The 14186-nt window shown below is 54.2% G+C and overlaps 1 protein-coding gene across 2 annotated transcripts in view; it reads right to left on the bottom strand.

Annotated features, from left to right (window-relative positions):
- Positions 1 to 14186, bottom strand: part of LOC128846629 (fer-1-like protein 4) — a 144901-nt gene that overhangs the window by 52779 nt on the left and 77936 nt on the right. For both annotated transcript variants that reach the window (XM_054045862.1, XM_054045861.1), the window contains 4 exons: positions 13671 to 13869; positions 10889 to 11009; positions 3978 to 4078; positions 1588 to 1675 (listed from right to left, as the gene is read on the bottom strand). In XM_054045862.1, the coding sequence (XP_053901837.1) occupies positions 1588 to 1675; positions 3978 to 4078; positions 10889 to 11009; positions 13671 to 13869 (509 nt within the window). The remainder of the gene's footprint in view (positions 1 to 1587; positions 1676 to 3977; positions 4079 to 10888; positions 11010 to 13670; positions 13870 to 14186) is intronic.

Raw genomic sequence — 14186 nt, 5'->3', positions numbered from 1 at the left:
ACCCGGTCCCACACGGCCCAGCCACACCCCCACACTGAGCCCGTCGCTGAGCCGCACCTGGGAACCCGGCCCCACACGGGCCAGTCACACCCCCACACTGAGCCCGTCGCTGAGCCGCACCGGGAACCCGGTCCCACACGGCCCAGCCACACCCCCACACTGAGCCCGTCGCTGAGCCGCACCTGGGAACCCGGCCCCACACGGGCCAGTCACACCCCCACACTGAGCCCGTCGCTGAGCTGCACCCGGGACCCGGTCCCACACGGCCCAGCCACACCCCCACACTGAGCCCGTCACTGAATCTCACCCGAGAACCCGGCCCCACATGGCCCAGTCACACCCCACACTGAGCCTGATGCTGAGCCGCACCCGGGAGCCTTGCCCCACACACGGCCCAGCCACACCCCCACACTGACCCCGTCGCTGAGCCGCACCTGGGAACCCGGCCCCACACAGCCCAGCCATACCCCCACACAGAGCCCGTCGCTGAGCCGCACTCGGGAATCCGGCCCCACACGGTCCAGCCACACCCCCACACAGAGCCTGTCACTGAGCCGCGCAGGGAAACCTGGCCCCACACGGCCCAGCCACACCTGCGAACCCAGTCCCACAAGCCCAGCCACAGTCCTACACGGAGTCCGTCACTGAGCCATGCGGGGGAACACAGCCCCACACGGCCCAGCCATACCCCGCACTGGACTCCAACTGTTTCTTTGTGGCGGAGCAGCCCTTGGTGAGCCTGCTCCACCTGAGCTTCAGGAGCTGCCCTGGCTCCCCTTTCAGGGGCCTTTCCAGGGGCTGATTCCAGAGCCCTGTGGAATCTGGGCTGGGACCCAGGCACTGCCCCAAGCTAGGACACACAGGACCCAGATGTTTAAGTGTGTGAGTCACAAGGACTAGGATAAAATCAGTATGGGACTTCGGGGCACAAACCAACCACAGCACAAACTGCCTCTGGGGCTGCTTACTGCAGAACTGCCCCTTGTGGGGAGCCTGACAACTTCCTCTGAAGCATCAGGGGCCAGCCCCTACCCAGGACAGGATCCGTGGGGAGATGGACACCTGCTCCTATTGAGTGAGGGGAGGGTGGCAGGGGCAGTACCCACAGACTATTAGCTACGGTCACAGAGAGCCTTTAGCATTAGAACCAACCCTCTCTGCAAGGTGGCCGCCCTCCAGGGCACAGTGTGAGGCTTACCAGGTTACTCGGGGATTATCTGGAGTTGGGCAGGTAAAGAGACGGCCTCCGGCAGAAAGGCAGTAGCTCAGTTTTACTGGCTAAGGTCTCGATCCTGCAAGCTGTTCCAAACAGCCAAGCCCCATCAGTCTCGAGGGCACTCCAGGTGGGCAGACCCACGCACCTGTGCAGAACTGCCCCGAGACTCCGGCTGCAGGAGCAGCAGGATGGAGGCTGCGGTGATGGGCACATAACAATGGCCATTCAGACACATACAGTTCCTTCAGAACTGGCACTACACATCTCCCATGATGGCAATTCCACCTTGTCCCCCTCCCCAAACTCCTCTCAGAGCCAGTGACCACCCAAAGCCCCTCCCTCCTCAACCTCACAGACCCTACCCCACTTACAATGTTGTGTGTCAGGGATTTCAGCCGACATCTGTCGAGGTTGTTTGGACGTGACATCATTTTCTTCTCAGCATTCAGTGAATACTGCCTGTGATTAGAGAGAGCCCGTGAGCCCTGAGCCAGGACCACACTCTCCACATCCCTCAGGCAGGGCACAGCTCCGAAAACATGAACCTAATGGATTTCAAGGGAAACCACTAACATCCCCCCTCTCTCTGAACTGCTTTTCCTTCTCCAGCCACCAACAGCCCTTAGCTGCATTTGAGCTGTGCATTAGGCAGGACCTCGTGTGTCCCCTTCATAGTAAATTAGGCTCTAGCCCCACAACAGGCCCCTGCCCCACTGAGCAGTCACCCTGAATGGGACCTTAGTCAGCTTCAGTCTCCCTCCTGTCCGCGTGGGTCTTTCCAAGCAGAAAGGGAGGGGAAGCACAAAGGCAGTTATCAAAGCAGAGAGTGGCTGGCGTAGCACCTGAAGCTACATTCCGCTTATTGTGGCAAACCGCCCAGATACCCATTAACACTAGCTCTGGAACTGCAGCCTGCTCCCCCTGTGCTTCCTGGGAGCGGGGTGCCCTGTATGAGCTCACTCAATCTCTCCTGCCTCTTCTTGGCTGCCATCCAGGGGCGGCTCTATGTTTTTTGCCGCCCCAAGCACGGCAGGCAGGCGGCTTTCAGTGGCATGCCTGCGGGCGGTCCGCTGGTCACGCAGATTCGGCGGCATGCCTGCAGGAGGTCCCCACTGCTGAATTGCCGCCGAAGCCGCGGGATCGGTGGACCTCCCACAGGCAGGGCCGGCTTTAGCAAGTGCGGGGCCCGATTCGTGGGGCTTATACTCACCGGGCAGCGCTCGGGTCCGTGGGGCTTTGGAGCTCCAGCCGGGGGAGCGGGGCCGTGGGGCTTTGGAGCTCCGGCCGGGGAGCGGGGCCGTGGGGCTTTGGAGCTCCGGCCGGGGAGTGGGGCCGTGGGGCTTTGGAGCTCCGGCTTGGGGAGCGGGGCCGTGGGGCTTTGGAGCTCTGGCTCGGGGAGTGGGTCTGTGGGGCTTTGGAGCTATGGCCTGGGGAGCGGGGCTGCGGGCTTGCCACGCTCTGGCTGGGCGTGGGGCCCAATTTCGGGGAATTGGGGGAATTGGCCTAAAGCCGGCCCTGCCCGCAGGCATGCTGCCGAAAGCCGCCAGCCTACCGCCCTCACAGCGACCGGCTTGCTTGCTGCCCCGGGCACGCACTTGCTGCACTGGTGCCTGGAGTCGCCCCTGCTTCCATCCCCCCTCTTCCCTTTCCTTCCCTCTCTTCCCCTCCTTTCTTGTCTTTATTGACCAGCCTTACTAGCTAGATGGCTTTCTTCCTAAACCGTAGAGCCCTTCGCTCGAGGAGGGGCCTGCACCATTGTGCTTCAGTGTAGCATGCAAAGCAGCAGAGGAACCACACAGTCTCTTGCAGTATAACACCCTTCCTCTGATTGCTGCTGGCTCTGCGGAGCACACAGGCCTGCTTTGGTCACTGCTCAGGCATCCTCTGCAGAGCTTTGGGCTCCCCAGGAAATTGTGCCTAACTCTCAGGCACAGGCGCCGACCTTCCAATGTGCCAGGGGGTGCTTGACCCCCAGCTCTGCCTCAGGCCCCACCCCCACTCTGCCTCTTCCGGTCCTCGCTCCACCCCCGCCTCTTCCCACCCCGTTCCGCCTCCAGCCCCCAGCAAGCCGCGCCCTTGCTCCTCCCCCTCTCTCCCAAAACCTCCTGCATGCTGTGAAACAGCTGATCGTGGCAGGCGAGAGATGCGGGGAGGGAGGGCGAGGCTTAATCAATGGGACCTGCCAATGGACAGCAAACACTGGGGGACTGGAGGGGGAGCTGATGGGTGCTCAGCACCCACCGTTTTTCCCCATGGGTGCTCCAGCCCCAGAGCACCCATGGAGTTGGCGCCTGTGCTTTCAAGTGCCTAGAAAATCACAGGATCACACTGTGATCCACAAAGTCTGAGCTAGGTGCCTAGGCTCCCTGTGTAATGACTGGGGAGAGACAGGCACCTTAGACTGCCATACGCCAGCTAGCTAGGCAGTGAGCTGCCTAAACTACCAATGGGAGATGCAGATGAGAGGAAAGCCCCGCCCTACTCAGGAGATAGGTGCCTATCTCTGCATAGCAATTCATAACTAGTGATGGGCCTTCGCCACAATGATTGGCTCTGGAGCTAGGTGTGATCTGCTCCCAAGTTCTGGGACATTTCGATCCACCTCTAACTGTGACTGAAAAGTTATGGGTTTTGACCTACACCTGTGACTGGGGCAGAACAGGCTGGGCAAGGTCTGGGGAGAATGTGGTGTCTGGGAACATTCACTGAAATGCAAACAAAGAGTTCAGAAAGAAACCAAAGGAAGCAGAGACTCACTAACCTGCATCCAGCTACAAACTCCTCCAGCACCTGCTTGAGTCTGTCTTCTGCTTTAGACTTTGGCCTCCTCATGAGCGTCTCCACATCATCCAGTCCATGTTCCTGTTGAGACAAGCGCCACGTTAAAATTATCCCTGGGTGCAAGTGCAGACATGCAGCAGGGAGACCAGTGCCTTTGTGTCAAGTCCCCAAAAATTCACCTAAAATAACCTTGGGGCCCCTTTGACAAGAGGTAGCAAATGTCAGGGCCTTGCAGGTCAGCTTCCTGTTGGAGGAGAATCAGTGATGTGGAAACCGGGTATATGAGTGTTACTTTTTATATTTACACTATATACACCAGTCCTGGAACAGATGTGGTCACAAATGGCACATAGGTAACCTCTTTCAGATTTCTCAACCCAAACACCAGTGCCCAGTTCCCAGGACACAATTGGGCCCTAAGTAAGTATTGACTCCAGTTAGGCCTGGTCTACACTACGGGTTTAGGTCGACTTTAGCAGCGTTAAACCGAATTAAGCCTGGACACGTCCACACAACGAGGCCCTTTCTTTCGACTTAAAGGGCCCTTTAAACCGGTTTCTTTACACCACCTCCGACGAGGGGATTAGCGATAAAACCGGCCTTTGCGGGTTGGAATTGGGGTAGTGTGGACAGAATTCGATGTTATTGGCCTCCGGGAGCTATCCCACAGTGCTTCATTGTGACCGCTCTGGACAGCGCTCTCAACTCAGATGCACTGACCAGGTAGACAGGAAAAGACCCGCGAAGGTATGAATTTCATTTCCTGTTTGCCCAGCGTGGAGAGCACAGGTGACCACGCAGAGCTCATCAGCACAGGTAACCGTGATGGAGTCCTCCCAGGATCGCAAAAGAGCTCCAGCATGGACCGAACGGGAGATACGAGATCTGCTCGCCATATGGGGAGATGAAGCAGTGATAGCTGAACTCCGTAGCAGTAAAAGAAATGGAAAAGTATTAGAAAAGATCTCCAAGGCCATGAAGGACCGAGGCCATAACAGGGACACACAGCAGTGCCGCGTGAAAATTAAGGAGCTACGGCAAGCCTACCACAAAGCCAGAGAAGCAAACGGAAGGTCCGGGGCAGAGCCGCAAACTTGCCGCTACTACGCGGAGCTGCATGCGATCCTAGGCGGTGCAGCCACCACTACCCCAACCGTGTGCTATGACTCTCTCACTGGAGAAACACACAGGGAAGACGCTTCGGGGAACGAGGAAGATGAGGATGGAGGTACTGTAGGTAGCTCACAGCAGCAAGGAAGCGGAGAAACCGGTTTCCCCAACAGCCAGGATATGTTTGTGACCCTGGACCTGGAACCAGTAACCCCCGAACTCACCCAAGACCCTCAGGGCACACAGGAGACCTCTGGTGAGTGTAACTTTGTAAATATTTGTAAACATTACAACAAAAAAAGCAAGCAAGTCTGTTAACGTGTATGGGGATGGAGCAGAAATCCTCCAGGGACATCTCCAGAAAGCTCTCCTGGTTGAAATGGGGTGATTTTATTAAGGGGGACATTCAGAGGCGCCCGTTCCTGCTCTTCTGACCAGAAATGTTCCCCGCTGTTAACCACGCGGTGGAGGGGAGGGGTGAAGTGATCATCCCAGAGAATCGTGTGTGTGTGTGGGGGGGGGTTACTTGTGTTTGTGCCGCATGTTAACCGGGAAACCGCAGCCCCCTCCTTTTACATTGAAACCCCATTTTAAATGGACAACCCAATTCATCCTTGATATGGGAAATGCGCTGCTGTTTGCAACCTTTCCCGCATGTTAAGAAGGTTAAAAAAGCCAAAACACTGTGGCCTACGATGGCTGCCTGCAAGCCGAAATATGCGACCTTGTAATGAAAGAGTGTTTCCATTGTTCCCTAAAATGTGTCTTTTTTAACCACCTCTCCCTTCTCCTCCACCAGCTGCAAATGTTTCTCCTTCGCAGAGGCTCGTGAACATTAGAAAGAGAAAACGTAAGACGAGGGACGAGATGTTCACGGAGCTGCAGATGTCCGCCCAGGCTGATAGAGCACAGCAGAATGCGTGGAGGCAGTCAATGTCGGAGATGAGAAAAGCCCAATATGAACGAGAGGAGAGGTGGCGGGCTGAATCGCGGGAAGAACAGAGCAAGTGGCGGGCTGAAGACGATAGGTGGCGTCAGCTTGCAGACAGACGGCAAGAGGCAATGCTCCGTCTGCTGGAGCATCAAAGTGATATGCTCGAGCGTATGGTTGAGTTGCAGGAAAGGCAGCAGGAGCAGAGACCGCCGCTACAGCCCCTGTGTAACCAACAGCCCTCCTCCCCAAGTTCCATAGCCTCCTCACCAAGACGCCCAAGAACATGGTGGGGGGGCCTCCGTCCACCCAGTCACTCCACCCCAGATGATCGCCAAAGCATCAGAAGGCTGGCCTTCAATAAGAGTTAAAGTTTTAAAATGCAGTGTGTCCTTTTCCATCCCTCCTCCCCCACCCATCCCAGGCTACCTTGGCAATTATCCCCCTACCTCTGTAAGGAACTAATAAAGAATGCATGAATGTGAAAAAACAATGACTTTATTGCCTCTGCAAGCGGGAGGGGAGGGGAGGGTGGGGTGGGGTGGTTGGTTTACAGGGAAGTAGAGTGAACCGGGTCGGGGGGGGGGTGTTGGAGGGTTCATCAAGGAGAAACAAACAGAAGTTTCACACAGTAGCCTGGCCAGTCACAAAACTCGTTTTCAAAGCTTCTCTGATGCGCACCGCGCCCTGCTGTGCTCCTCTAACCGCCCTGGTGTCTGGCTGCGCGTAATCAGCGGCCAGGCGAGTTGCCTCAACCTCCCACCCCGCCATAAAGGTCTCCCCCTTACTCTCACAGATATTGTGGAGCGCACAGCAAGCAGCAATAACAATGGGGATATTCTTTTCGCTGAGGTCTGAGCGAGTCAGTAAGCTGCGCCAGCGCGCTTTTAAATGTCCAAATGCACATTCCACCACCATTCGGCACTTGCTCAGCCTGTAGTTGAACAGGTCCTGACTCCTGTCCAGGCTGCCTGTGTACGGCTTCATGAGCCATGGCATTAAGGGGTAGGCTGGGTCCCCAAGGATCACGATAGGCATTTCAACATCCCCAATGGTCACTTTCTGGTCCGGGAAGAAAGTCCCTTCCTCCAGCTTTCGAAACAGAGCAGAGTTCCTGAAGACGCGAGCATCATGTACCTTTCCCGGCCATCCCACGTTGATGTTGGTGAAACGTCCCTTGTGATCCACCAGGGCTTGCAGCAGCATTGAAAAGTACCCCTTGCGGTTTACGTAGTCGGTGGCTTGGTGCTCCGGTGACAAGATAGGGATATGGGTTCCGTCTATGGCCCCGCCACAGTTTGGGAATCCCATTTCAGCAAAACCATCCACTATTGACTGCACGTTGCCCAGAGTCACTACCCTTGCTATCACCAGGTCTTTCATTGCCCTGGCAAATTGGATCACAGCAGCCCCCACCGTAGATTTGCCCACTCCAAATTGATTCCCGACTGACCGGTAGCTGTCTGGCGTTGCAAGCTTCCACAGGGCTATCGCCACTCGCTTCTCAACTGTGAGGGCTGCTCTCATCTTGGTATCCTGGCGTTTCAGGGCAGGGGAAAGCAAGTCACAAAGTTCCATGAAAGTGGCCTTACGCATTCGAAAGTTTCGCAGCCACTGGGAATCGTCCCATACCTGCAGCACGATGCGATCCCACCAGTCTGTGCTTGTTTCCCGGGCCCAGAATCGGCGTTCAACGGTATCAACCTGCCCCAGTGACACCATGATTTCCACATTGCTGGGGCCTGTGCCTTGTGAGAGATCTATGTCCATGTCAATTTCCTCATCACTCTCGTCGCCGCGCTGCAATCGCCTCCTTGCCTGGTCTGGGTTTCGCCTTGGCATGTTCTGGCTCTGCATATACTCCAGGACAATGCGCGTGGTGTTCATAGTGCTCATAATTGCCGCGGTGATCTGAGCGGGCTCCATGATCCCAGTGCTAGCTATGGCGCCTGGTCAGAAAAAAGGCGCGAAAGTAGTATCTGATGGACCAGGAGAAGGAGGGCGGGCGGGAGGGAGGGAGGGAGGGAGGGAGGGCCGAGTGACGACATGGCGTACAGGTACAGGAACAGGGAGAAACACAAACAACTGTCACACAGAATGGTCCCCCCAAAGATTAAACTGGAAACCCTGGGCTTAGCAGGCCGTTGATTTCACGGAGGAAGGGGAAGCAAATGAACACAGAACAAATCTATTTTTTACATCTTAAGGTGGCAGCCGACGGTGCAGCATGAGTGACAGCCATACCAGTACGATGACGATGGGTACCAATCATAATATACCATCATCTGCCAAAAGGCAAGGGGCTGCTGCTGTGTAGCAATGCAGCCCCACGTCTGCCAGCCCCACGTCCGCCAGCACCCAGCATCGCCCTCGGCCTCTTCTGGGTGCTTAGCAGACAATATTGGGCAATTGGCAGAAAATAGTATATTACGACTGGTAACCGTCATCATCAAAACAGTAGCATGTCTGTCCAGGTGGCCATGATTGACAGCCATACCAGTATGACGACGACGGGTACCAGTCATAATATACCATCGCCTGCAAGGGGCTGGTGTAATGCAGCCCTATGGCTGCCAGCCCCACGGCTATCACTCATGCTACACCGTCTACCGCCAAAAGGCAGTTAGCAGCTGCTGCTGTGTAGCAATGCAGTCCCACGTCTGCCGGCACCCAGAGGACATATGGTGATGGTGAGCTCAGCTGAGCTGAGCGGGCTCCATGCTTGCCGTGGTATGTTGTCTGCACAGGTAACCCAGGTAAAAAGGCGCGAATCTATTGTCTGCCGTTGCTGTGACGAGGGGGGAGGGGCCTGACGACATGTACCCAGAACCGCCCGCGACACTGTTTTGCATCATCCAGGCATTGGGATCTCAACCCAGAATTCAAAGAAAAGGCGCGAACCGCTTCTCGGCTCTCTGAGCTGTGGCGCAAACGTAGTATCTGACGGCCTAGGGGAAGGAGGGAGGGGGGCCGAGTGACGACATGGCGTACAGGCACAGGGAATTCAAATAAAGAACGGTGGCTGTGCATCAGGGAGAGACACAAACAACTGTCACAGACTGGTCCCCCCCAAAGATTAAACTGAAAACCCTGGGTTTAGCAGGCCGTTGATTTGACGGAGGGAGGGGGAAGCAAATGAATACAGAGCAAATATATTTTTTTACATCTTAAGACGACGGTGCAGCGTGACTGATAGCCCTCGGCATCTTTCTGGGTGCTTGGCAGCAAATACGGGGCGGTGTATGACGATGGTCTTCAGGCCTATTGCACAATCGGCTGCTCAGGGAAGACTCTGCTAACGTACGATGACCCGACTTGTAATAGGATGGCTAACAGTCGTAATACACCATTTACTGCCAAAAGGCAAGCCCCACGGCTGCCAGCACCCAGATCGCCGATGAAGGCTACCAGTCTACTGCACCGTCTACCGCCAAAAGGCAGTTAGCAGCTGCTGCTGTGTAGCAATGCAGTCCCACGTCTGCCGGCACCCAGAGGACATATGGTGACGGTGAGCTCAGCTGAGCTGAGCGGGCTCCATGTTGTCTGCACAGGTAACCCAGGTAACCCAGGTAAAAAGGCGCGAATCTATTGTCTGCCGTTGCTGTGACGGGGGAGGGAGGGGCCTGACGACATGTACCCAGAACCGCCCGCGACACTGTTTTGCATCATCCGGGCATTGGGATCTCAACCCAGAATTCCAAGGGGCGGCAGAGACTGCGGGAACTGTGGGATAGCTGTGGGATAGCTACCCATAGTGCAATGCTCCGGAAGTCAACGCTAGCCTCGTACTGTGGACGCGGTCCGCCGACTAGAGCACCTAGAGCATTTTATTGTGTGGACACACACAATCGGCTGTATACAACCGATTTCAATAAAACCGGCTTCTATAAATTCGAACTAATTTCGTAGTGTAGACATACCCTTAGAGAAATTAAGGCTGAGAACAAGTTCCTTTGTGGTTTGCAACAGCTCCCCCAAAGAACCTGCATCACAAAACGCAACAATGCAGCACGTGTCCAAAGATAGCACACTGCTTGCACGCAAAGAAAGAGAATGTGAGAAACCATGGAACAGCGCATCCAGCTCCCACCGTCTCAATATTGCACATGCTGTACTTTTCCTGATCAAACCCATGTGAGCGGCCAGGGCTCAATCCTGCAAGAGGCCCTGACTGCAGTGGGGGAGGAGAGTATTAAACTCCTGACAGATTAACGACACATGCTTTGGGCTTCTGATTTTCTGTTTTAACTGATAAACACCAATGAAACACCCCCACACAAAAAAATGAAACCAGTGTTTTTACAATGAACATTGGGAAAACACCAGAAAGGCTTATTAGTATCTAAGAGCTTGTCTACAGTAACCTGTGGCACATTAATTGGCCCATGTAGACCCTGCCTGTGCACACTGAAGTCTATCTAGTGCACTTTAATGTAGTGCTGTTTGAAGAAGTGCTCTGTTAAAGCACGCTGTGGAACTTTACAAAGAGATTACACTCTCGGTATGCGCTACTGCCAGGAGTAACGTATGTGAGATACAATTACTCGTTACAGTACTTACAAAGAGAAAGCCTCAAACACCCGCAATTATTTAGGTTGACCAGACAGCAAGTGTGAAAAATCGGGACAGGGGGTTGAGGGTAATGGGAGCCTATAAAAGAAAAAGCCCCAAATATCGGGACTGTCCCTACAAAATCGGGACATCTGGTCACCCTATTGGACATCTACATAAAACTCAAAAATTGCTACAAATAAATGTCATAAAAGAAATCAGTAAGCCCAAGAAAGAGTGATAGGAGGAAGCAGTGCGAGGGGAAGCAATGGGGTCTCCCAGTCACTGCTATACTTTACCAGGCGTTCTGCTATTTTGACAATCCAGTTGGAATTGTAGAGCCTCCAGGTGTGATCTTCCCAATAGCTCCAGACGTACACACAGGGCTTCTCATGCAGCAAAGGCAGGCAGCTGTAAGAACTAAGAGCAACAGGCAGAGCAGGTTACAACTCACAATGAGAGACTGAAGCAGCCTCAGAGCCATCCTAATACATGTCAGTCGCCTTGGGGAACCAAGCCATGGGATGCATGGCTATGCGGCTGCTGCCTTAGCACCGAGAAAGAAGCACAGTGCTGAGAACAGAGGCCCAGATTCACAAGGGACGTAGGGTGGTGACACTGAGCATTGCAGCGCCTGGCTCTCAGGTGCCTAGAAAATCACAGGAACACACTGGGATCCACAAAGCCTGAGTCAGGCACCTGGGCTCCCCGTACAATGCACAGGGAGAAACAGGTGCCTTAGAATGCCATTCACAGCAGCCAGTATGCTAGGCAAGAGCTGCTTGGACTAACCAATGGGAGATGCCAGCTATAGGAGTCAAGTATCAGGGGGGTAGCCGTGTTAGTCTGGATCTGTAAAAAGCAACAGAGAGTCCTGTGGCACCTTTAAGACTAACCGATGTATTGGAGCATAAGCTTTCGTGGGTGAAGTGGGCATTCATTCATGAAAGCTTATGCTCCAATACATCTGTTAGTCTTAAAGGTGCCACAGGACTCTCTAAAGCTATAGGAGTGAGTGCTGAGCCCCGTCCCGCCCACAGAGAGAAGTGCCTAAGTCCAGGCTGCAGGGAAGTTCCTGTCTCTGCGATCCAGATCCGGGATGTCAGGTCGTCCTAGGCGCCCAGGGAGTTTCTTGTGAAAATGAATCAGGCAGGGCTGTCCACACAGAACAGCCAGAGGAGGAGGGGTGCCATCACGTGATAACGTTTAGCCCAATGGTTAGAGCACTTGCGCAGGATGTGGGAGACCCATCAGAGGGGATAAAAGGATTTGAATAGGAGGTGCTCTAACGACTGTACTGTGGGATCGTCTGATGCGGGGCTCCCTCGGTCTCTCCAGGGAAGCTATTCCATTGGGGACAAATACTTAGCATCACTGGGCCAGAGTGAGAGAGAGAACGACTCTGTAGTCCAGTGGCCAGGGCACCCCAGTGAGGTGGGAGACCCAGCATTCAGTCCCCGTCCCCAGTAACTCTATAACGCACAGTGGAATAACATCAAGAGGAGAGATTAAGGGAGCCCCATATGAGAATAACCCATAACTCACCCTTGAGAGGGGTGGGACCCACGTTCAGACCTCATTTTCCCCCTGTTTCAGCAGACAGGGGAATTGAACCTGGGTCACCCATATCCCAGGTGACTGCTCTAACTACTGGGACAAAGTTAAGAGGTAGGCAACACCTCTAGGCAGATTTTGAATGGGACCCGACCCAGCAGGTGACCTCTGAATAACACCTCAGCCTCCCCCACCCCCATATCAGGCCCCACAGGCGAAAACTTACCTTCTCGGATTTGTGGAGTGCTCTGGGCCTCGGAAGTTAACGTCCCCTAAAGGGAAGCAGCAGCGTGCATACCCAGAGACAGAAACACAGGTGCCAAGGGAACTTTTACGCTGAAGACTTAGTTTAGATGCCTACAGCATTCGGTGGGGATTCTGTGGACCTCAGTGGAGTCTAAAACTGGGACTTAGGTGCCTAATTCCATGATCAAGGAGCTGAAGTACCTTTATGAATCTGGCTCAGAGATCCTGCCATATGGGCTGGGTGCAAGGGCTGATGCAGTGCTTATGGCAGAGCCAACCCCAACGGGGGAGGTCAGAGAACTCCTCCAGGGCAGCCTGGAATGACCCTCATAGCTGGAACTTGTCTTACACAATGACTTCATCAAGACCCTAGACACTGAACCTTCTTTTGGGGGTCAAGCTTGTCTGGCCACCAACACTAGACTCTGGCACCAGTCTTGAACCCCCAACAGCAAATCCCCTAGTGCAGCATGCAGTTGGTGAAGCCCCAGCACGCCGAGCAATGCTCAAGGCTGTGTTCTTCCCTGCAGCGGAAAAGGCACTGAGCATTCTCCTCTCTCATGGACATTGTGCCATCGCAGGAAAGACACCGTTTGAAGCCAAAGGATTTGTCCTCTGCCATCCCAAATGAGTAAAAGGAGCCTTAACAGAACAGGATGAAGCTCGGTGGAGTCTAAGATGGCCTAACCCACCCAATAAAATGAGTTCCTCCTGGTGTCTATGGCAGTCAGCTGGTCTGAACCCCCTCTGGGGTGAAGGCTCAACAGACACTGGTACCTAGACAGCTCCAAAACCAGATTGGAAGAGCTAAATTCCTGTCTTTTGTCCCATAGCAATCATCTCCCTGCCCAGTCGGGGGGATTCCCTGTACCAGAGAAGCACCACATGCTAATCCTCCACTCCCACCCTCAGTTGGAACACTTCATATCCAGCATTTGAAATGCTGAATACCCAATGTACCTAGCACAGCATTTCTGCTGCCACCATAGGCGGAACCACTGCTCTCCTGGGGACAATGGCCTTTAGCTATCTACGTATGGCATCTAGGGCTGGGGGATCAAAAGCACTTAGGCCCCGAACGTTCATTCAAATCAATGGAAGTGAGAAGCCTCCAACTCCTACCGATTCACTAGAGAATCTCGCTGGCTAGGTGGAACATGATTAGCTAGGAGCCCTACCATCTACACCCATGTACCTGTTAATGCCTTATGGGATGAATAAGAGTCCAAAGCACCTTTCCGAAGGAGGCTGATGTGAGCGAGCACCATGAAGAGAACTCACCTGTCGTATTCAGTGGGCTCTGGCCTTTGGCTTTCTGTCATGGATTTATTCTGTAAAGTTGGACTTGGGGCCATAACTTCAATATCCAGCTCCTCGTCTGAACTGGGATCCAGCAAAGGCTGCTTGTCTTCAGGCCCTTCTCCTTTCTGACCTTTCTTAGGGATTTTGGTCACAACCTCTTCAGCTTTCCCATAGTTCCCTTGCAAAGACATGTATTGTTCATATTTTAAACTAAATATCTGCCATAGCCTAGAGGTGAGAGGATGTCCCTGCCCAGCCACTGGAGTAGCAGAAGCAAGTGCCAGTGTTCCCGGCATTAGAAGTGCCTTAATGTCCAGCCATCAGAGCATGGTGCACACAAGCTGGAGACTCTGGATGGCCAGACATGAACTCCTCCTAGACTCTTCCGAGTTCACAGTTTTACTATAGGGAGCCTTTTAGCCCCCCCGACACCCTCACTAGACTCAGAAGGACCCACCCAGGCGCAGCAGCTTCCCTTCTTTCTTCCACCCAACC

Source organism: Malaclemys terrapin, chromosome 12 (assembly GCF_027887155.1).
Source record: "Malaclemys terrapin pileata isolate rMalTer1 chromosome 12, rMalTer1.hap1, whole genome shotgun sequence".
Classification (NCBI taxonomy): Eukaryota; Metazoa; Chordata; order Testudines; family Emydidae; genus Malaclemys; species Malaclemys terrapin.
The sequence above is the reverse complement of the archived record's forward strand: the minus strand, read 5'-3'. Positions and strand labels throughout refer to the sequence as shown.